At 38.9% G+C, this 20,628-nt stretch overlaps 1 protein-coding gene across 1 annotated transcript in view; it reads left to right on the plus strand.

Moving 5' to 3' along the window:
• Nucleotides 1–19,466, plus strand: part of CPZ (carboxypeptidase Z) — a 34,361-nt gene extending 14,895 nt beyond the window's left edge. Inside the window, exons 4-11 of the mRNA XM_010710520.4 lie at nt 130–342; nt 1,763–1,959; nt 2,927–3,088; nt 9,311–9,469; nt 12,587–12,722; nt 13,768–13,907; nt 17,039–17,138; nt 18,914–19,466. Coding sequence (XP_010708822.2) covers nt 130–342; nt 1,763–1,959; nt 2,927–3,088; nt 9,311–9,469; nt 12,587–12,722; nt 13,768–13,907; nt 17,039–17,138; nt 18,914–19,263 — 1,457 coding nt within the window. The 3' untranslated portion in view covers nt 19,264–19,466. The remainder of the gene's footprint in view (nt 1–129; nt 343–1,762; nt 1,960–2,926; nt 3,089–9,310; nt 9,470–12,586; nt 12,723–13,767; nt 13,908–17,038; nt 17,139–18,913) is intronic.
• Nucleotides 19,467–20,628: the final 1,162 nt, after the last annotated feature.

The raw sequence follows: 20,628 nt of genomic DNA on the forward strand, positions 1-20,628 counted from the left end.
GCTTTGACTGCAGATTCATTCCGCATAATTCTATTATTGAAAAATATGTTTTGTGGAAAAGTATAGGTATTCATGTAATCCTCTGAGCATGGCAACTTTTCAGCACTGTCTTACAATTTTTCTTTGCAGGAGAAGTAGTTGTTGAAGAAGATTTGCCTTCAGACTTGCCAGCTACTTTTATTCAGTTCAAGCATCATTCATATTCCCAAATGGTGAGCACATTGAAGAAGACCGCTTCTAGATGCTCCCATATTGCAACAACTTACAGCATAGGTCGCAGTTTTGAAGGAAAAGACCTTTTTGTGATTGAGTTTTCAACCAAGCCTGGTCACCATGAGCTACGTGAGTTTTATCAGTGTTGATTGGGTTGCTTAAGGGAAATCCAACAGACTGTCCATCCTCTTTAAAAGGATATTACTTAATATGTAAGGAGTGTTTACTGAAGAACATTGTATTCTCGAATTACAGTGATGGCAGATGATTTGCTGCAGTAATTATTGCCCAGTTGCATTTTCCTAAATTCCTTGTTCCTAAATGTATGGCCATGTACATGAGCACAGTGGTATGACTATTATTTATTTATGCCCAGTTTGCAAAGATTTTGGAGAGTTCTCCAGCATCCATGTAGACTCAGCAGTGTCTCAGCACTGAACTACATCTAAATACATTTTTGAGCTTATAACCTGAGGTAAAGCTTCTGTGTCTTCTGTATGCTATGCCCCTGGGGAGGCAGAGAGGGCAGCTGAGCCTAGTGTTCCCTTTGTTTGCTCTCAGCCACACTTCCTTGCACGGTGTGGGGATATTCTGAGATGCCTTTGAACTTCAGCAAAATCCCAGAAGAAATCATTAATACAGCAAAGTTCTAAACTCCTATCTGTTGGCCAGTTGTCCTTCTCTTGTGTAAAAAGGATAGAAGTTGCAAGTGTCTTTTTTAGGCATTACTCTGTTTGCCAAGAAAACAAAGCCTATGAATCAGGCTTTAAAATAAAAACTGTGATATAGTATGATAAAAGATGGTAGTTTAACACATCACCTAGCATTTCCTTCTAAATCTATTGCTCCATCATTCTCAGGGCGTGTGATTTTGGTAGCCTTAGTAAGCTGGCACAATAGCTCTGCCAGCCCTCCTTTCAGTGCTAGGCGATGGATGGGATCAAAGATGAAAATGAAGACAGGAAAGGGTGCATGTATTTTCTACTTTCCATTAATCTCTAATGAAGGATGGAAACTGAGAGAATAGCTGCAGAGAATTGTGAGGTTTAGTGTTACTAATAGTTCTATTCCAAGTCTGTTTAGCCTAAAAGGCATTTTTTATGCATTACCTAATTTATGTTCCAAATACGTGGGTAATATATTACACATCTGCAGGTCATTTCTAAGATGTGTGACAATACAAGGCATTGTAACTGCCCAAGCTAAGTGAGAGTGCCAGGGGTGTGTTTTGTCCCTTTTCTACAGCTTGACATTTGCAGCATCACAACTAATGAGTCAAAAAAACAAGCTTAGAGCAATGATTGCCCCTTATGTACGTGATCCCAAAAGTATGGACTTTGTTTCACCCATCCAGAAAGTGATTTACATCATTGCTGAACTGACTTTAAGGGAGAGAAATTCATCTGGAGTTGGTGTACTGTTTACAGCAATGTATGCATTAAATTACTGTAAATAAAACTTTCGTCTGTAAGCTGTCTGTGTTGCTCTTCTTTTGGAAGCCATCCAGGTATAATCAAATTAAAGCATCTCATTGCTTCATATTCTGCAGTCAAGCCAGAATTTAAGTACATTGGCAATATGCATGGAAATGAAGTTGTGGGAAAAGAACTGCTGATATACCTTGCTCAGTATCTGTGTTCAGAGTATCTTCTCGGGAACCCTCGCATCCAAACTTTGATCAATAACACCAGAATTCATCTCCTGCCTTCACTCAACCCAGATGGGTATGAACTGGCTGCAGAAGAGGTAAGAGACTTTGTATAAAGAAATGTTCAGTGCTTCCTGTTTCCAAAATTCCCACTGAGAAAATACAAACTTTAAGTGAAGCAGCAAGTATGCAAGAGTGCTAATAACCAGCAGCTGGGCTTCCAGGCTGCTATGGGGGTAGGTTGTTTTCTGAAGACAATGTGAACAGACCTTCAAAGCAACCAGAGCCATGTTTGCCATTTTTTCTCCCTGTGTGCATTGACGTGGGAATGACTGTGCTACTTTTTCACACATTTCACAGTCTCTGTTATCAGTTCTAGAACAGGATGCCCACTGACTCACTTTAATGACTTTTAAACTAATTTGTAAGGAAACATAATTTATTACTGTGGAATAGACGTTATTCCTCTTGTAGACCAGCAGATGTAATAAAATGGTAATGTGGTCTGTACTTTCAAGCTTTCATAAGGATGACAGCTTTTAGAGATCAGCTGATGTCTGAAGGAGATGTATGAAAGCAACACTTCTGACAGATCTTACCTGGCGTTCTTCTTTTTACTTCACTTCTATCAATAGCATAATTGGCATGAAACATGAAAACAGGACTTTCCTTTCTTGAGTTGCTCAAGTGGTGAACTTTACCTATTAGAATGATACTGGGGGTATTGCGTTCTGCCTGAACTTTTCTTTGAGCAAGAGCTGTAATGTTGTTTTTCTTTTCTTCTCTTCTAACCCACTCTGCATGTTGTTCTGTGTTGAGTAAGAAACTGCTGTGCTCCTCTCATGAGTCACATCACTGGTGAGTGAAATAGCTTTCATATGCTAGTAAGGGCAATCTCGGGGATAAGAAATGATTAATAAGTATGGCTTTTCTTGACTGCATATACATTTTTAGCTTATCTCTGATGTATTTTAAAACGTAACTTTGCTAATTATAAGATGAAATTTTAAACACCTCCTTTTCCCACAAAGTTATACTGAACTGGGCTTCCGTGTTACATCTTAGGGTGCTGGTTACAATGGATGGGTGATTGGCCGGCAGACAGCTCAGAACTTGGACCTGAACAGAAATTTCCCTGATCTGACTTCAGAAGCTTACAGAAGAGCTGGGATTCGTGGGGCCCGCCTGGACCATATCCCCATTCCACAATCCTACTGGTGGGGTAAGGTATGAATTACAGATTTTATAAATCTCATATACTACAGAGCAGCTCAGAAATTAAGAACCTGAGATTGCTTGGTCTTAGGTTATTCTCTAGTTAATAAGATTTTATATGTCAGACGAAACTTGACATGTTCAGAGTTGCCATGAAAAATCCTGATGTAGGTCTCGCCAAAGAGGCAGGTGTCACTGGGAAAATTTGTTGATAATTTGGATTATGCTATTATAAACTAAGAATCGTAACAAGAGAGGTCACAGGCATGTATCAATTCACTGCTAGTGTTTTAAACTGAGGTAGCATGTTTTTGTTTTTTTGTTTTTTCTTTATCATTGCCTCCCTTAATGTTATTTAAGTACCCTAATTTCATCAGAAAGAGATGATCAAGCTGAAGTGTGGTTGGCTTGAGCAGCAAGATCAAAGAAAAACAAGGGGGAATGGTTTTAAATTGAGACAGGGGAGGTTTGGGTTAGATATTAGGAGGAAGTTTTTCACCCAGAGGGTGGTGACGCAGTGGAACAGGTTGCCCAAGGAGGTTGTGGATGCCCCATGCCTGGAGGCATTCAAGGCCAGGCTGGATGTGGCTCTGGGCAGCCTGGTCTGGTGGTTGGTGACCCTACACATAGCAGGGGGGTTGAAACTAGGTGATCATTGTGGTCCTTTTCAACCCAGGCCATTCTATGATTCTATGATTCCACATTGAAAAGCTTTTTTATTCACTTTTATATTGTGGGTTGCATTAAAAAGAACGTGGCCAGCAGGTAGGGGAATGTGATCCTCCTCCTCTACTGTGCCCTGGAGAGGGCCCATCTGGAGTATTCTGTCCAGTTTTAGGTGGTCTCCAGAGGTCCCTGCCAAAACTGATTCTGTGATTGTCAGACTCGGATCTCATTGCATTAAGCTCTGCACAGGTTTGATGCAGCTGTGGTTTCTGACTTGGAAACCACAAAAAGGCTTAGTGTGAATTCATGTGGCATATGCTCTCCACAAACACAGTGGTTATAAATGACTACAAACAGCTGGAGCAATGGGAAAATCCAGTTGGGCGGCAGTGATGTTGGGATGGAGAGTTGCTGCCACCTCTAGACTCGGGCAGCAGAATGGAAACACTACTGCAGGAACTTGCACTTATCCTCACTAAGTAATACCCAGAGTTCCCACGGGGAACAGGATTGTTTCAGCAGCCTTTTTCAGAATTAGCAAAAGATCTGAGACAGCACCCTGTGAATTTCTACTTCTCTGTAAGTGTTCTCATAGAAGGGCTGTACTATATCCCAAGGAAATCTCTAATGCTCCCCCAACGTTTTGGTAACCCATTTCACAGTAGTGACATGTGGATAAAAACACCTCACTTCCTCAGCGTAATATAGATATGATGAAGCAAAGCTATGAGGAACTTAATGGTGCACTTTATATCAGATCATTGATTTTCAACATAATTCATATCAAGAAGCTTATTCTACTTTATGCATGTTATTGTACAGATCCCAGCTCATGTCACTAGATTTCTGAAACAATAAAAGGTCATGGGCATAATAATTTCCAACCTTTTCCTGAACAATGACTGATAACACTGAACAGTAAATGCAAGTAATTTACAGAGCCTCAGATCGGAAAGAAGAGTTGAGAGCATGTGAAGCAGAACCAGAGGTCAAATGAAAACAGCTGACAAAATGTATTTTAGGATAGATATCTAGAGAGAGAATTGTTTCAGGTCATTCCACTTGTGCTTTGTAGTTTTTTCATGGCTTACCTTGTCTCATGAAGGATTTACTTTCTCATATAGGACTTAGGCTCAGAGCCATCCCTGTTCTCTTTTAAGGAATTTCTTTCCTTCCCTTTAAAGCCAGAACTTTGACCAGGGGTGCCTGTGTTTCACAATAAATCTCTGAACACAACTCACTTCTATATATCTGTTATCCTATTCCCAAATGACAATCCAAGATTATTCAGTTAGTTGGGAACCTGCCTGCATTTACAGCATAAAGTACTAATTACCCAGAACATGCTGAGTAATAACAATGTTATAGCACAACAGTCATTATAAATATATATGTCTAGCTTATTGGGAGTAGCTATGCTACTTTAAGCCCACTTGCTGAGGCTGTCTCTTGATGAGAACTTCTTGCTGGGTTCCTGGTTTGAGAGCAAACATTGCCTTGTTCTCAATCCTGTCTAGGTTGGCTACTCCATGCAATTGCAGTTCTGTTGCCTGCCAGGCTTTTTGATCCATATCTATGTGTGTGCTTCCCTGGAGGGAGATGCTTGCAAGGATTTGTTCCCTGCCTTAGGAGCTCTTTCATGGGCTATATAAGTCCCCTGAGCAGACAAGATACAGAATCATCTGACACTTTTGAAAAATTAATTGAAAATGCTTTTACTTTTCCTTTGAGGTATCAAGAAGGCTGCTTTTGTCCTTTCAGACTGGGTGTACTGAGTGGGCAGCAGACTCTGGGGAAGGAATGGAGATCTGCCTCCAGCTGTGCAGCCTCTGTCTCACTGCATCCAGAGGTGTAGGGCTGAAGGCCCAAGCACACCTAAGGAAAGTAAAAGGCGACCTTCATCCCTTTTTGTGATAGTTCACTGTCAGCTTATCCCATATGCAGCCTAGAGTCCTCATAACTGTCTGGATCTTTGTTCTCTGATTCCACCTCTGAGTTCTATATCTGTCCTGATCTCTCTGCTAGTCTTTTGGATAGTTAGTGGTAGGCAGCCTCCTGCAGTTATTTTTACAACCACCTGTTAGCTTTCTTAGATGTTGTGTATCATCAGAGCAGTTTATAGGGGCTAATTGGAGACAGGCTAACATTTCTCCCACAGATACCTCTGCTGCTGTGGCCAGTTCTGCCCCTGGTCACTCCCATGTGTCTGTCGCCACAGACAAGGAACCAGGAAGCCTTGGCACTAAACCACCCTCTGTCTAATGACTACCTTAGTGGGAACAACCCCTGGGGTATAAACATGGCCCTTCTCCTAAAGGCTTGTCCTTGCTTAGGAAGATGACTTAGAAATAAGATGATGGTTCAGTGATTCATTCCTCATACTACGAAAGGACTCAGGGGACCTCTAGGTGCTTTCCTGAACCCAAAATGGGTCCTGACCTAAACAATACCCAAAGCATCTCTGAAACCTTGTGCTTTGCAAAACAAAGCAGAGAACTAATTTGTCTGTGGCCTGAGTGGCACCACAAAATCTCCTTGATAACTGTAGTTGTGCATGGTTCAGAAACATAGTGGTAAGCAGTCTCACCATCTTGGGTTCCTCTCTTCCACTGGTGGCAGTCACAGGGCAGCCAAAGCACCTCTCCCATAAGGAAATTCAGTTCTGTCAGGCAGACAAACTCATGACTCCTACAGAAGTCAGCTTTGTCTATGCAAAAGCGTTAGATCATGCATTTCAACACCAGTGTCTCATCTTTCATTTACTTAATAGTGTTTATTACCTGCCTTATTAAAGTAATTATGTGGGTATTGCAGGACATTGAATAAAGATCAGAAAATGGAAAGTGTGGTCCCAGCCAATCTCATAATCTCAGGAGAGCTCTGACTTCCCTCCAGACCTTACTGTACAGTGGTTTTTGTTCCCTGGTATTTTAAATTATTGAACTAAGGGGTCTGAATGCTAGATCTGAGAGACTTTGGGCTTCATTTGAAGTGAATCCAGTTAAATTGGCTTGACTCTAACAGAATTTGGAGGTCTGTGCCAGTGGAGGCCGGCATAGCATTTTGAAAAATGAACCTTGTTGTTTCTAAAAGGGGGAGAAAAAAAGCCTTTGAAAGCTATGGAGACAGTAACTAATTGCAGTATAATTGATAAAAATGAAATACGGGTTTTAAAAGGTAGTGCTCATTCACTGTAATTATGCCCAAATAATTTAGCTGTTTTCTAATTATATCCCAAATTGTTCTTGTGAGATGGATACCTTAAGATTGATTTCCTCTGACTGAGAAACAAGAGCCTTGGTGAAAAAAATGAAAAACAAACACAGAATCCACATTATAGTAAAAGTCTATGAACAGTCAAAGGCCAAAGTGAGACAGAATCTGATGTCATCCAGAGGATCTGAACCAAGATAAAAAGGGATGGATCCATTTCAAAGCCTTAATCATGGATCATGAAGTTGCTGAAATGCTATTAGGATAAAAACAATGACAGTGAAATTACTGTTTTTCTGCAACGTTTGGTTCAACAAGACATTGGCTATGTGACTCAGCAGTGCCTTGCAGCTTATGCAGGTATCTAGTGAACAAGTCAGCTAAGTAGAAGAGAGCAGAATATCAGAGCTCTCCGAGTCAAAATTCTAATTTTACCCTTGTCCACTGAATGACAGAAGCAGCTAAAATCTTATCAAGACCTAAGAGCACTATTTGAAAGTATGGCTGATTCTGGCATCGGGCATGTCCTTGCTGGCTGGGCAGCTGCACGTGGGGCAGGGAGTACCCTTTCCTTCTGGAGTGCTCTCTATGTGACTTTCAGAACATTTTTGCAGGCCGTGCCCTTTCAGGGAACTAATCTTCACAATTAAACAAAAAGCCTGATTTAGGTTTCCTGTGTGCAGAGTGCTGCTGGTAGTGGACAAATGGCGCAACCTAGCTTGTGTCCATATGTTAGCTGCAACTCACACATTTCTTAATGTTTCTACTGCTTCCCAAATACAAGGTACAGACTTTTCAAACAGCCCAGCTAATGCACCCAAATCATATGCAGACAGATGTAAAGCTGTGAGTGGATGTATGAGGAGAATAGACGTAAAAAAGTGTGATTTCCTAGTATGCCTGGTCAATATACCAGAGTATCTATTTAGATGTGCCTCATCCGAAAGTTACATCTGTGCAGAGACTGATGTGAAGAAAACAGGAACGACTGTTGCAGTGAATCTAACATTTCTGACTTTAGGGTGTTATTTATTTAAGTTCTGTACCTACTGTGTTTTGAGCTATATAGCACAACCTTTAGAGGCACTTAGCCCACAAGCACTGGATATTAGCCCCTCCAGGATCCTGGTTGGAAAATTTCCTGAGAGTGGATGGAATCAATGCAAAGGTTGACATGCAGTGTTGGCAGCCCTGCAGAAACGCTGAAGTAAATCTAGAGTAACAAACCTTGCACTTTTTTTTTTTTTAATATACTTAAACTTGCATATCTACACTTGTGCAAAGCAGAGTACGGACCGACGACGTTCTTTTTCCCTGATATCCTCACAAGTTGCAAAGAAAACAGCCTCACCTCCAAGAGCACGGACTGGTGTCTGGGCTTGCAAGGACCAGCCACCAGGTGACACTGTTAGCCCGAAGAATTCACCAATACCGAAGCGGGTCCGTGAAATCGCTCCTCAGAACAGGGCGGGACGATGTCCGCGAGGTCCTGTCCCCACTCCCCGGCAGCTGTCACCTCACATGCACTGCCAGAAAGACGAATTTTGTGACCTCTTTGCAATAGTTCCCTGCAAGTGAACTGCAGCTGTTGCTGTGTATTATAGCTTTTAGTTTCCTTTTATTTGCAGAGCTAAGGTTAATATATGAGATGATATTTCCAGCAAGTGCTGAGCATTACAAACTGATCCTTGTATCCCATCCAAAGTCAGTCCTGCTGTTTCAGAAATGAAATTAGAAAACATATCTGGTTTGCAAATAATAGTAAAGCACCGCGACAAATAATGCCATCATCATTTTGAACTGCTGAAAATGTCACTGCAGTGAAAAAGTTTTCTTTGTCAAAGTTTCTGGTTTTTTTGTTTGTTTGTTTTTGGTTGTTGTTTGTTTTGTTGTTGTTTGTTTTTTTAATCAGTTTTTCCACAGTGATTGCTTCTGATTTATGGGGATGTAAAAACAGTACATGTGATCTAAACAATTTTTTATAGTAAGGGCAGTGAGGCACTGGAACAGGTTACCCATAGAGGTGATGGATGCTCTGTCCTTGAAGATATTCAAGGTCAGACTAGACAGGGCACTGAGCAACCTGATCTAGCTATAGGTGTCCCTAATCATTGCAGGGGAGTAGAGCTAGATGACATTAAGGGTTCTTTCCAACTCAGAAATCCTATGATTCTGTGATCTGTTCCCTGGAGCAAACTGACACTTTTCCCCCATTAATCATTGGAATGGAAGAGCTGAAGAGCCTCATCATTCTCCTTCTTGACACACTCTTTTTCACTGGACTTTATCCTGCTAAAAACCAAATTCCTTCAGAGCTGAACAATCAGTCATGACTATTTTCCTCCTGTTTTTCAGGTGGCACCTGAGACCAAAGCAGTCATGAAGTGGATGAGGTCCATCCCATTTGTGCTCTCTGCCAGCCTCCATGGGGGTGAACTGGTTGTGACTTATCCTTATGACTATTCAAGGCATCCTATGGAAGAAAAAGAGTTCTCCCCTACTCCTGATGAGAAGGTAAGATGATTTTTGTACAGTAGGTATATTGATATGGTGATATGGTTTCCATATGCAGAACTTGAATTTTCTCTATCAAGTAGTGCTATTTAGCTCTTTGTATCTATTGTAGTTCCCATGGAAATAAATAGGAGGTATTACTAAAAAAAAAAAAAAAAAAAAAAAAAAAAGATTTATACATTAAGTAATTCATAGTAATTCATACAATTATTGAATGTGCTCTAAAACAGGCTATCAGATTGATTTGTACAAATTTACTCGTGTTTTGTGAGGCCAAACATGCTTTCAGGAGACCCAGGTTAAGAAAAGTAAGGATGTCACTGTATAAGGGGTGAAAGCTCTGCTAATTTTACCACTGTTTTCCTAGAATGATAGAAGCAAGCCTCATCAGAAGTGTTATTTCTTGTTGAGATCTGTAGAAACAAAAAGGCTGCCTGCCATATGGTGGCAGCCTTGTAACATTTATTCCAGAAAAATAGGAATGGTTTTCCCCTCTCAGGTTCCTCAGCTGGGAATCACTGTAAATCTTCTGTAAAATTTTTTGCTGTCTTTCCTATTTCCCTTTGATTTCCTCAATCTAGTATTCATTGCTGACAAGCCCGCTAGGAGAAGAGCCAGCTCTTTATCCTTCTAGTGTACGTTAAAAGTGTCCCTGGCCTCTTTAGTAAATGTGGTTCCTTACCCAGCTTACAGCAATTGAAAATCATCAGAAGTTGGTGTTTGACTGGAGGTATCCCTTATCTCTGAGCACATCTCTGGGCTGAATCTCTTCTAAAGTGACAGTTCTCAGCAGAAACTATTAAATATTTATCACTACTTAACACTTTCCATATCAATTCATTTTTTCTGAGCAGTACAAAGTGTACTGACTATGTGCATAACAATGATTTAGCTAAAGGAGTCCCAGTTAGCACAGAGATGTTGCAAGATTGTGGCCACACACGCCTCATCCAGCAATTCACATGTGGGAATGAAGGACAACTGTCCCCCCATCATCTCCAGAGACAGCATGGATGTTTTGAATGAAATGATTCATAACTACAAAAGGCTCCATGCTTTGGGATGGAGTGAGCCCTAATTGTATCCTTGATTTGCGAGACACAGATCCATGGTTTGTAAGACACAGAACCTCATGCTGAGATGGCTTCATAGTCATATCAGCAAAGCCTGGGAAACTAGTTACAAGATTTGAAGTTTAGAACATATAGGGGTGGGCTAAGGATGTCCTCCATTTAAACCAACTTTTTCAATGAGTCAGCTCAGGAACCTTAATAACGCTACCAGCATCACTTGGCTTTTGCTCAGGAAGTTATAAAATGTGTACCTGTGAAGTGACCTGCATTTAAGTAATGTCATCTGCTGCTGCTGCTTCTGGGCAACTGGCAACCTGAGGTATTGCAGCATGTTTTAGCTGCTATATGTTATCTTTGTCCCTTGTTCTGAACAGTGATCTACCAAATGCACCATGCAAGGGGAAGAGAGGCAAATTTGCACCCTTGGCTGCAGCCTTGGGTGAAATGCTGCAGTACAGATAATATCCAGAATTTCAAAAGTCAAATTCTGCAAAGCACATTCAAACTAGATCTCCAAAAGCTCCTGGATGCTGCCACTTCCATATGTCTCTCATGGCGTATGTGTGGCAGTATGGAGATCCTCCTGGCAGTGGCAGATTTCAAGCCTCTTTAACCTGCATTACTAGCGAGGCTTCTAGCTGCTGCATGGGTCTCAAAACTGACCCATGCCCTTATGCCATCTGCATCTGTTTGAACTAACCTAATCAAGAACCTTCCATTTTTTTGCCTGCTGTTTCCAGCAGTCTGTTGTTGCTTTGTGTTACAGAAGTGGCACTGATCCCTGTGACCAGAAATGTACACACTAAAATGGAGTCAAGTTCACTCCCTTTGCAGAATGGAAACTCTCCCTTTCTCGCACTCAGAAAACCCAACCTGTGTCAATCAGTGGGATCAGTGTTGGCACATAACAGCATGTAGAGCATGTACCCCATTTTAGCAACTGAACATCATGCTTCCAAAATTCCTCTTCATTATCTCCCTTTATGTTCTTTTATATAATGCACTCTTCTGTATAAACATGGAATTATTTTGAGATCTGTGGCCAGTCACAGCTACTCTGGCCATCAGAAAGATTTTGGCAATTTTTTTTTACATGGAATCACAGAATCCTAGAATGGTTTGGGTTGGAAGTGACCTAAGATTTTAGACACCCAATTCCTTGCACATTGTCTTAAGAACTGTGCAGTGCAACCTGTAATGCTGATCTGATCTGGTGGCTTCTTACAATTGCTATCATTTCAGGGCTGAAATCTGGAATTGTAGTTTTTGTAGATGAGATTCTAATCAAATAAATGATGGGAGTATTTGTGTTAAAATTTGGAATAAACATTGGAGAAAAAGTGACAGAAAACTGATTCAAAGAAATGTCTTCTCCAGATCACTGCTTCTTTTGTCTTCACTTTATGTACTCATTGCTTTTCCTTTCTGGGTGGTGACTCAACTGTTCTTCATCACTATTAACACTCTTAAGAGATCGGTGGTGACATACTCCATCTCTACATCCTATCCTTCCATTTTTAGGAATGGTTTCTGCCCTATGGAGAAGCAACTGTCATTGAGATCAAACTGGCAGGTTGTCCTGTGAGAATGATAAGTGCAAAGCAAATTGACACTGTCTATTTTAATCACCAGCAGCTGATGCAAAGATCTGGTTGGGCTGAGGCTGGTGTAGGTGTTTCTGAAAGAGTGAAAATAGCAACAGCTAGAACATAATGGGGAGAGCTGATTTCAGCTATTAAACCGGGATTTAGACCAACCACACAAACTCACTATGTCTCTGAAGAAAGGTTCAAGCCAAGTGTTATAAAATCAACTGGTATTTAGTATTGGCTAAATAAACTGGATTGCAGAGAAGCACCTTAGAGAGCAAAGCAAGTAAAAGCTTTCTGGCAGAACATCCTTGCACAGAGGTTCTCCCTCTCCATCAGCCTCCAGGACTCAGAGTTGCTCACTGTCTGGGCTCACAACAGCAAGAGTTTCTAGCAGCAACAGCCATCATTGAAGGCTAACATGTTTACTGTTTATTTCAAACCATTTTTTTCAGATGTTCAAAATGCTGGCAAAAGCCTATGCTGATGCACATCCAGTCATCTCAGACCGATCAGAACATCGCTGTGGTGGAAATTTTGTAAAACGTGGAGGTATTATAAATGGTGCTGAGTGGTACAGCTTCACTGGAGGTAAAACCACTTTACCATCATTTCAAGTGAGGTAAAACCTCTATACGACCTTTATGAGATACAAGGGTTTGACAGAAATAATTTTATTCATTTCAGTTTACTTTAGGTCTGATCCTTGCAAAGAGTTATCTGTAAGGGATTAAAATAGTGATACAGATGTTGGTAGCATTTATTTCCAGCTGCCAAGGGACATAATTAACTCTGATAAAATCCAGAAAAATTAACAAGCTATACAAGAGTCATGTTTGTTATTGTATATAAGATCCTTCTATTTTTAAAATCTGAAAAGTAGAAATAAATGCTTAATGTTGTGCTGTCATACCTTAGTACCATAGGTTTGATTTCACTTTTCGTATTTGTATTCTTTCTGAATGTATTGCTTTTTCAATTTGTTTAAAAAACCTCTTTTTTTTAATAAAAAACAATAGCAGAAACAAACTTCCCATTAACTTGTGCTTAAGTTGGTAATTTTATTTCCTCAATAGTATTATTCATTTTTTTTCAGTATGTAATGGATGAATTACTAGTATTCATAACATTTTCAGAGGCACTTCAATCATATCTTGAAATTGAACTTGGACGGTTCTCAAAACTATTGTGTTGAAACTGGGCATTCAGAAAGATTTGAGGCATGAGTGAGAATCATGTTTAAATAACTGAGACTTACGTCCTTCTGAAAATTATATCCAGTGCCTTTTGTGCAGAAACATTTCTGAACATTCCAGTAGCAAAAGGACATCTCTTTCCTGATGACCTTTGGCAATCATGTCTAATATAGCTGGTTATCCAATTACTGTGGTTAGCCAATTCTTATCTTTCTACTGCTGCTTCTTGGCCAGGCGAACAATACTTGAAATGATGTTTTTTCACTGGAAAGCAGTGTCGCAGTCATTAATTAATTTGCAGCTGAAACAAGTCCTAACGTTCTGGATTTGCTGAATAATTTATATGTATTGGCCATTGCCTTTATCCAACTGCAATAGCGAAGTTCCGGTTTGGAGTAAATGGATTCTTCTTTATCTCTTTTTTTTTCCTGAATCTGCAGGTATGGCAGACTTTAATTACCTTCATACAAATTGCTTTGAAGTTACTGTGGAGGTAGGATGTGAAAAATTTCCATTGGAGGAAGAACTATTTACAATCTGGCATGAAAACAGAGATGCCCTTCTGAACTACATGGAGATGGTATGACTCTACATTTTCAGATCTTAATGCTTATGGTTTTTCTTCTTATTTTCTTTGTCAATATTTCACTCATTACTGTTTCCCTGGTTAGTTATCACTGAGGCAGCACTAAATTAGTCATCACATTCCACCTGCAGCCCAGGGCCTCCACTTGTCTGACAGGGCATTCAGATAATATTTGCCTTGTCTTCCAGGAATGATGAAGATGGAGAACTTTAAAACAATGAAAAAGGGAATTGTATCTAAATACTTTGCAACGTTACAAATCAACTGTTCTAACTTTAATGCTAGGAAAAAAAAACATACATGTAGAAGAATACAAATCAACCTTTCTCCTGAAGAATAAACCAAGAGATCTGTTTTCCAGAAAGCTTGTTGGAACTTTTTCACTATAATATTCCGTGTTCATGGCCAAACTCTGCTGTACAGCAACAGGAGATACAGATTCAGTTGAAATGAGAGGTTCTTAGAATCTTGCTAGAAACATTGTTTCCACACTTCATAGCTCAATTTCTAGATGAAAATAGTTTAAAAGGTTTGAGGCCTCATTTTCAAAAGGGACAACTATATGTCTGTGAGCATTAAAGCGAGCCATTAAAAAGTCATTTTTAATAATAAGCTTGAGCTCAGCGAAAACAAATACCTCATTGACAATAAGTAAGTGAACACAGAAACAGAAGTTGCTCCTCTTTCTCTCAGCCATTAGTAGATTAGATTTCTGTCATGCCTTATTTCGATGGAGTACGCAGTAATTTAAAATAGTTAGGAGTGTTTTTATTGCCTTTCTAAGCAACCTCTTGCTACTTGTGGTAAGTATCATCATTCAATAAAGTCTACAGTACAGACCACCAAACTCATTTCATTTTACAGCTGTCTGATGAAAATGAGTTTTAGTGAATCCAAATGGAGCTGGGTTAAATCCATATATATTGCAGTTGAAGTCTTCAAGATGTAAAGATTTTTATAGTGTGAGATACTGTAGAAGTCTGTGCCGGAAAAGCTTTTTGAGTAAATGCAGGACAGTAAGCAAAACAACTTTGTAGATAAGGATGACTGAATTACTCCTGATAAGGATTAAGTCTGCCATAACCAATTCTAACTTTTCTTATTCTGATACATACCAGGCTGGTTGGTGTGTGTACAAATCTCCTTGGCTTAACACACTGAAGTAGTATTCATTTCCATAAACACTCATCTCTTCTCCCCATTGGAAGTTGTACCAAAAAACACTCTGAAAACTACATGGCACAGACCTGAGGCTAAACCAAAAACAGTGTATTTAATAAAGCAAACCAAATCAACATCATTAAAGAAATTTCATATTTGTCATTTTTATCCTCTCATGTTGTAATTGCAAAATTATTATTGAAGTTGGATGAGGTCATACTACTTTGAGTATGTCTACAGTGTAAATTCAATTTGGCTCAGAGATGACTCTTCTGACCAGATTTACCCACTATCCATATGATAAATCCTCAAGTTCAATGCTGAAAAGTAAATTGCAGTTCTTCATCATAATCTTTTTTAAGGGATAGTTTTTAAGTCCTTAGACTGAGTCGTTCCTAAATCCATCAGTGAATTGTTCCTCTCAGTATGGAAAGGCTACATTAAAATGACAATACAGTCTCGCCTTAAATAAAAACCTGCTGTCATTGGACAATGCTAAATAATTTTCAAGCTTGGTATTAAAAAGTTACCATAAAGTCAGATGTTCAACTGCTTGTTTTTAAACATATCTATTTCTATTTTATTTTTTTCCACTGCTTTGATGCTTTGCTCTTTAAAGTCAGGGAGAAAAATAGATAAAGAACAGCACAAGTTAATCATAGCAATTCACAGGAAAAACAGGAATGGAATCACTTTTCAGTTACAAAGTTCATATGGAGTTTCCAGTAGAAAATATTTCCATTTTTGAAAGCTGCAAAAGAAAGATCCTTAAATAAAGTGAGCTCTTCGTTTGACAGAATTCACATTGCTCTTTAGTTTGTCACCAAACACATTTCTCATCAGCTCAAGCAGCTGTGCTTGTAGAGAAGAGAAAAAGGATATTATACACACTGCTATCATGACAGTCTGACATGTAGTGATGTGTAGGCAGCATGGAGATGATGAGTCCAAAGTGGTTAAAAATTTTCCTGAAATACTCTTATTCGCTCATATTAAACAAAAATATTAACAGTTCCATAACTGTATTCAGTGTTATATATCGATTAATATTCATAAACCTGTGTTGAATATGATTTTAAAATATTGCATTAAGGATTGCATAGGAAATCAGGATTGCGCAAAGGATTACATATTTAATAATATTAATACAGAGATAAATATAACATTACAAATATTTATTCTTTTTCTGATTTCTCCTTAACTTAGAATTCATGTTACTATTTTATTCGTATGTTTTTACTCTAAAATAGTAATATTATGTCTACCACAAGACAGTTGTGCAGTTTTGCTTCTTTAAGCACTTTGGGATCCCTTAGGAAGAAGTGAAAGAAAATGAAAACTACCTACTTCAACTAACAAAAAACACCTGGTTTCTTTGTAAAAGTTCATTAACTGATTCTGCTGCCAGCATGGTAGTGTATTGTTTATGTGTGTTATTGTCTACAAGCTAAGAATTATGCATGATTTTGATTTACTTCTCACATCTTTTAATGCTGCACTTTGAGTAAAGAGCCACTGCTCTACGCTGATTTGATTCTGCTCATAACAGCAATGATGCCTTTTACACTGTGTGTAGACCATCAGATTGCTTTTTACAGCTTTAACTTTTCATTTCTTTCCAGTCCTGGGTCTAGGGTAGGCAATCAGCAACAGTTTTTAAGTGCTGAGGTTGTATCATGAGATGCCACTTATCTGCGCAGTGGAGGGATCCTCACTGCAGTGCTCAGTAACATGCCTAGCCTGGGAAAGCGCTTGTTCAGTTCTCCCTTTTCATCAGCTCTCTCCAAGAGGATATTGCTGCTTTTGAGATCTCAATGTAGATGTGATCAGAAGAGTTATTAGCACCCACGATCCTCTGTCATGGATCAAACCTCTCAAAAGTTGTTTCCTCTCTGCGTGGGTAGAGTACCCAGATGTGGTGCTATGATCAATGACTCTTATCTATCCTTGCTTTGCTTTTCCAGGTTCATCGGGGAATAAAAGGAATTGTGTCTGATAAATTTGGCAACCCAATTAAAAATGCTAGAATTTCAGTCAGAGGCATCCAGCATGATATCACCACAGGTAATATTTTTATTTCAGATTTTTTCCTGGGGCAGAGTGAAAGCACTGAGAAGTGAACCTATGAACTCTTGTCATATCTGATGGAATTGTCACCTTATTGAGAAGTCAAGGCTCAGCTGTGTGTTTGTTTTGAGAAAAGCAAGAGAGAGCAAACATCAAACTGGCTGTTGAGTCTGTCATATCTCTGGGATGACACAGTCCTTGCAGTTAAAACTTCCACATGAAGCTGTCAGCCAGCCATCAAAAACAATGCGTATTAGAGAAATTCAGAAATCCACCTAGAAGTACACAGTTCATGTCTGGAGGAATATAGCAATATCCCTGCTGGGAGGCAAAGACTACTCTGTCCATCTTGTATTCAAGGAAAATAGATGAGACATTCTGAGCATGAGATATAGAATGTATAGTAGGATCTACAGTGGCTTTAGCAGCTGGAATAAGTACTGTGTTTGCAAGGCAAGCAACCCTTTTTTCCATGTGAAAAACAGTATAAATATAAGCAATCTGTGAGCAATGTTTATATCAAATGCAAAAGAACATAGAATTTTGAATTATGTTCAATGTCACCAGCTGATAACCATGTATCAAGGTGTGTGCAACTGCTAATTTTCACAGTTCTAAAGTTCTGAGCACTGGAATAAATGCTTTCATTTTATTATTGATTTCAGTGGGAATAGGATAGACCATAGGAGTGCAAAACAGAAGACATGAATGGTAACATTTTTTTATAATGATAGTTGAATCAATTTGGAAAGCCACAATGACTTACTATGTAGTGGATGCTTTCCAGCTTTTGGGAAAAAAAGAGGGGGAAAAAAAAAACCCATCACAAATTAAAAAAAAAAGCCCTTAACATCAGAGAGGATACAATAGTGGAGATTATGCAGATTCTTTAAACTGATGTGAGATTCTGGCATGAATTAGGGTCTCTTTCAAATTTCTTCCCAGATGATGGCTTTACACTGGCAATGGACATTTAAAGAATTAAGGGTTGAATAAAAAATATGTTTACACTATGGAACATTTGTACTTGTGTTAGAAGGGGTTAAAAATGTCATGTGATTAAAACATCTTTAAATTTCAGTGTCAAAAAAAGTACTGAAAAATTCCATGGGAAAAAAAAAACATTAATGCAACATTAACTGAGTTAAGAAACATATCATTTAAAATAAAGGAAATACAAAATGGAGAATAAATATTGCATTTTAAAACTCCCTGCTTTTTGCCTGCAGGGCCTAACCTTCAGCTGGAGGAAATTTACACTCATTTTATACTAATGGCAATTTATACCATCTGCAGCTCCGACTCCGTGGTCTTATGCACTATAACATCTGTAAAGTAGTAGAATGTAATATAATAAAAGAGGGATTTCTTACCTCTTTTGACATGCTATATTTATGTGTATATTGCAGCTTGGATTCTGCTTTCACTTTCTTAAGTTTCACGTAGTCTTTAACTCATGTTGTTTCTTTGGAGTTATTCCTTGTGCCCATAGGAGAGCAGCAAGAAGGAAAGCTTGCCAGTTACTGAAATTTTGTATGTGAATTTTACTCCTTACATTCCCAAATGCCAGAATATATTTTTGTCCTTCAAATGTTTGTCTGAACTTTTTTTCAAAATTTGTGTTGACTTGTTTCTAAAATCCTTTAAAAACCTGCTCCCTAAATGTTTGTGTATGTGTGGATGTTTGTATTCACGAGTATACGTGAGTATGAGTATGTAAAGGATGGAAGACCAATTAAGCTCTGTCTTCTTGTGCCTTTGCTTTTCCAAAGCTGCTGATGGAGACTACTGGCGACTCCTGCCTCCAGGGACATATGTAATCACTGCCCAAGCCATGGGCTATACCAGGGTGATGAAAAGGGTCACCCTTCCCATCAAGATGAAACGGGCTGGACGAGTCGACTTTGTCCTGAGACCCATTGAGACTTGGCCTAACAAGCTTCTCCGCCGGCCCATGGAAGGCATGAATGACCAGTATGACCCACTGGAACTGTTTGACCCTCATGCTCAACATGCACAGGCTCGGGGAGGGTCACAACAGGTCAGGGAGAAGCCCTGGTGGTGGTCCTACTTCAGCTCTCTAGGCCTCCATAAACCTCTCTGGCTGCTTAAACAGCACTGAACGGTGCCGTCATGCTCTGCATACCTTGTTCTGCTGCCCTTCCACCCAGCTCCATGCACCCGGATTGCTCTTAGCAATATTTAAATCTGTGTCATTTGAAAGTACGATGTTAATGCAAGCCACTTGCTTCTTTTGTTTTCTCTTTGCACACAAGTGAGTCTGTTCAATTGTTTTTATATATTAAAAGCAATGGTGCACACCCATTCAAGAGCCAGGTTTTATGTAGTCTTTTTCTTAGTAATGTACTGTACTTCTGCCCAGGTAGTTAATCATCACATTCATTATTTATTAGGTTCTAAGTACCTGCAGGAATATATTCCTGATCCTTTAATGCATTTTTGTACATGTTTTAACACATTAATGACCATGTACTAAAAACAATTTTCAGAAATCTCTTTTTACATTATTTTACTATATTAAGTTCCATTCATTAGCTCCTCTAATATAGCTCACAATTATTTTTTAAGGCCATCATGTGATATTAGTATTGATTTTGGACTGAAAAAAAAATCATTAGGAATATGGAAGTAAATCTGTATCTGAATAAATAGCACATTCAGTAGGATGGGCTGCTAACAGACAGGTCAGTATTAATGAGGAATCATGAAGTTTTCCCAAGTACTGTTTCGGAAATTATCCTTTGAAGACATATGTAATAAAAAATTGTTAAATACTCAATCTTATTTCTTTGAACTCTTTTGCATCAATAGATCCACAGAATCAAGAAAAATGCTTGGAAAGTAGATTCTGTTCCAAGAAGTGTGAAAATCCAATCATTATGATATATAAATTTTAATAGAATTTGAAGTTTTCTAGTGTAATAAGTAAAGCAAAACACAGAAATATATGCTCACTCATGGAAGTACTCACAACCTATGATGTAGAAAAGTGCATGAAGTAATTTGAAGAATATGACACATTATCCTAAAGGATGTTAATATCACACAGTCTTTAGTCCACTGGATTATTAATGGAATAATCAAATAAATCATTAAGTTCTTTCCAAAATAGTTAAATAGGTAAATAGTGGTCTTGCAAGATGTTGTCCTCCCTCAGAAATGTTTTTTGAATATCCATGATTTTGATGAAACATTTAGACCCGTACTTCCTTTTGGCTTGCAGTGGATAATGAGCTTCATGCACTTACAGTAATTTCTCATCTGAACGCCACGTTGTATGATCAAGATGTTTGGAGCTGATGTACTTCCTGCAGGAACTGCAGTATTAGTTGTCTGGATTGCCCTATGCCCTAAAAATTTGTTTCCTCAATTTAGACTAAAAAAATCCCATATTACATGAGGTCTGTACTCCATGTGCATGTATCTTAGACTATAATTGCCTAAGAAGACCCAGGAGATGAATGAC

Source organism: Meleagris gallopavo, chromosome 4 (assembly GCF_905368555.1).
Source record: "Meleagris gallopavo chromosome 4, MGAL_WU_HG_1.1, whole genome shotgun sequence".
NCBI lineage: Eukaryota > Metazoa > Chordata > Aves > Galliformes > Phasianidae > Meleagris > Meleagris gallopavo.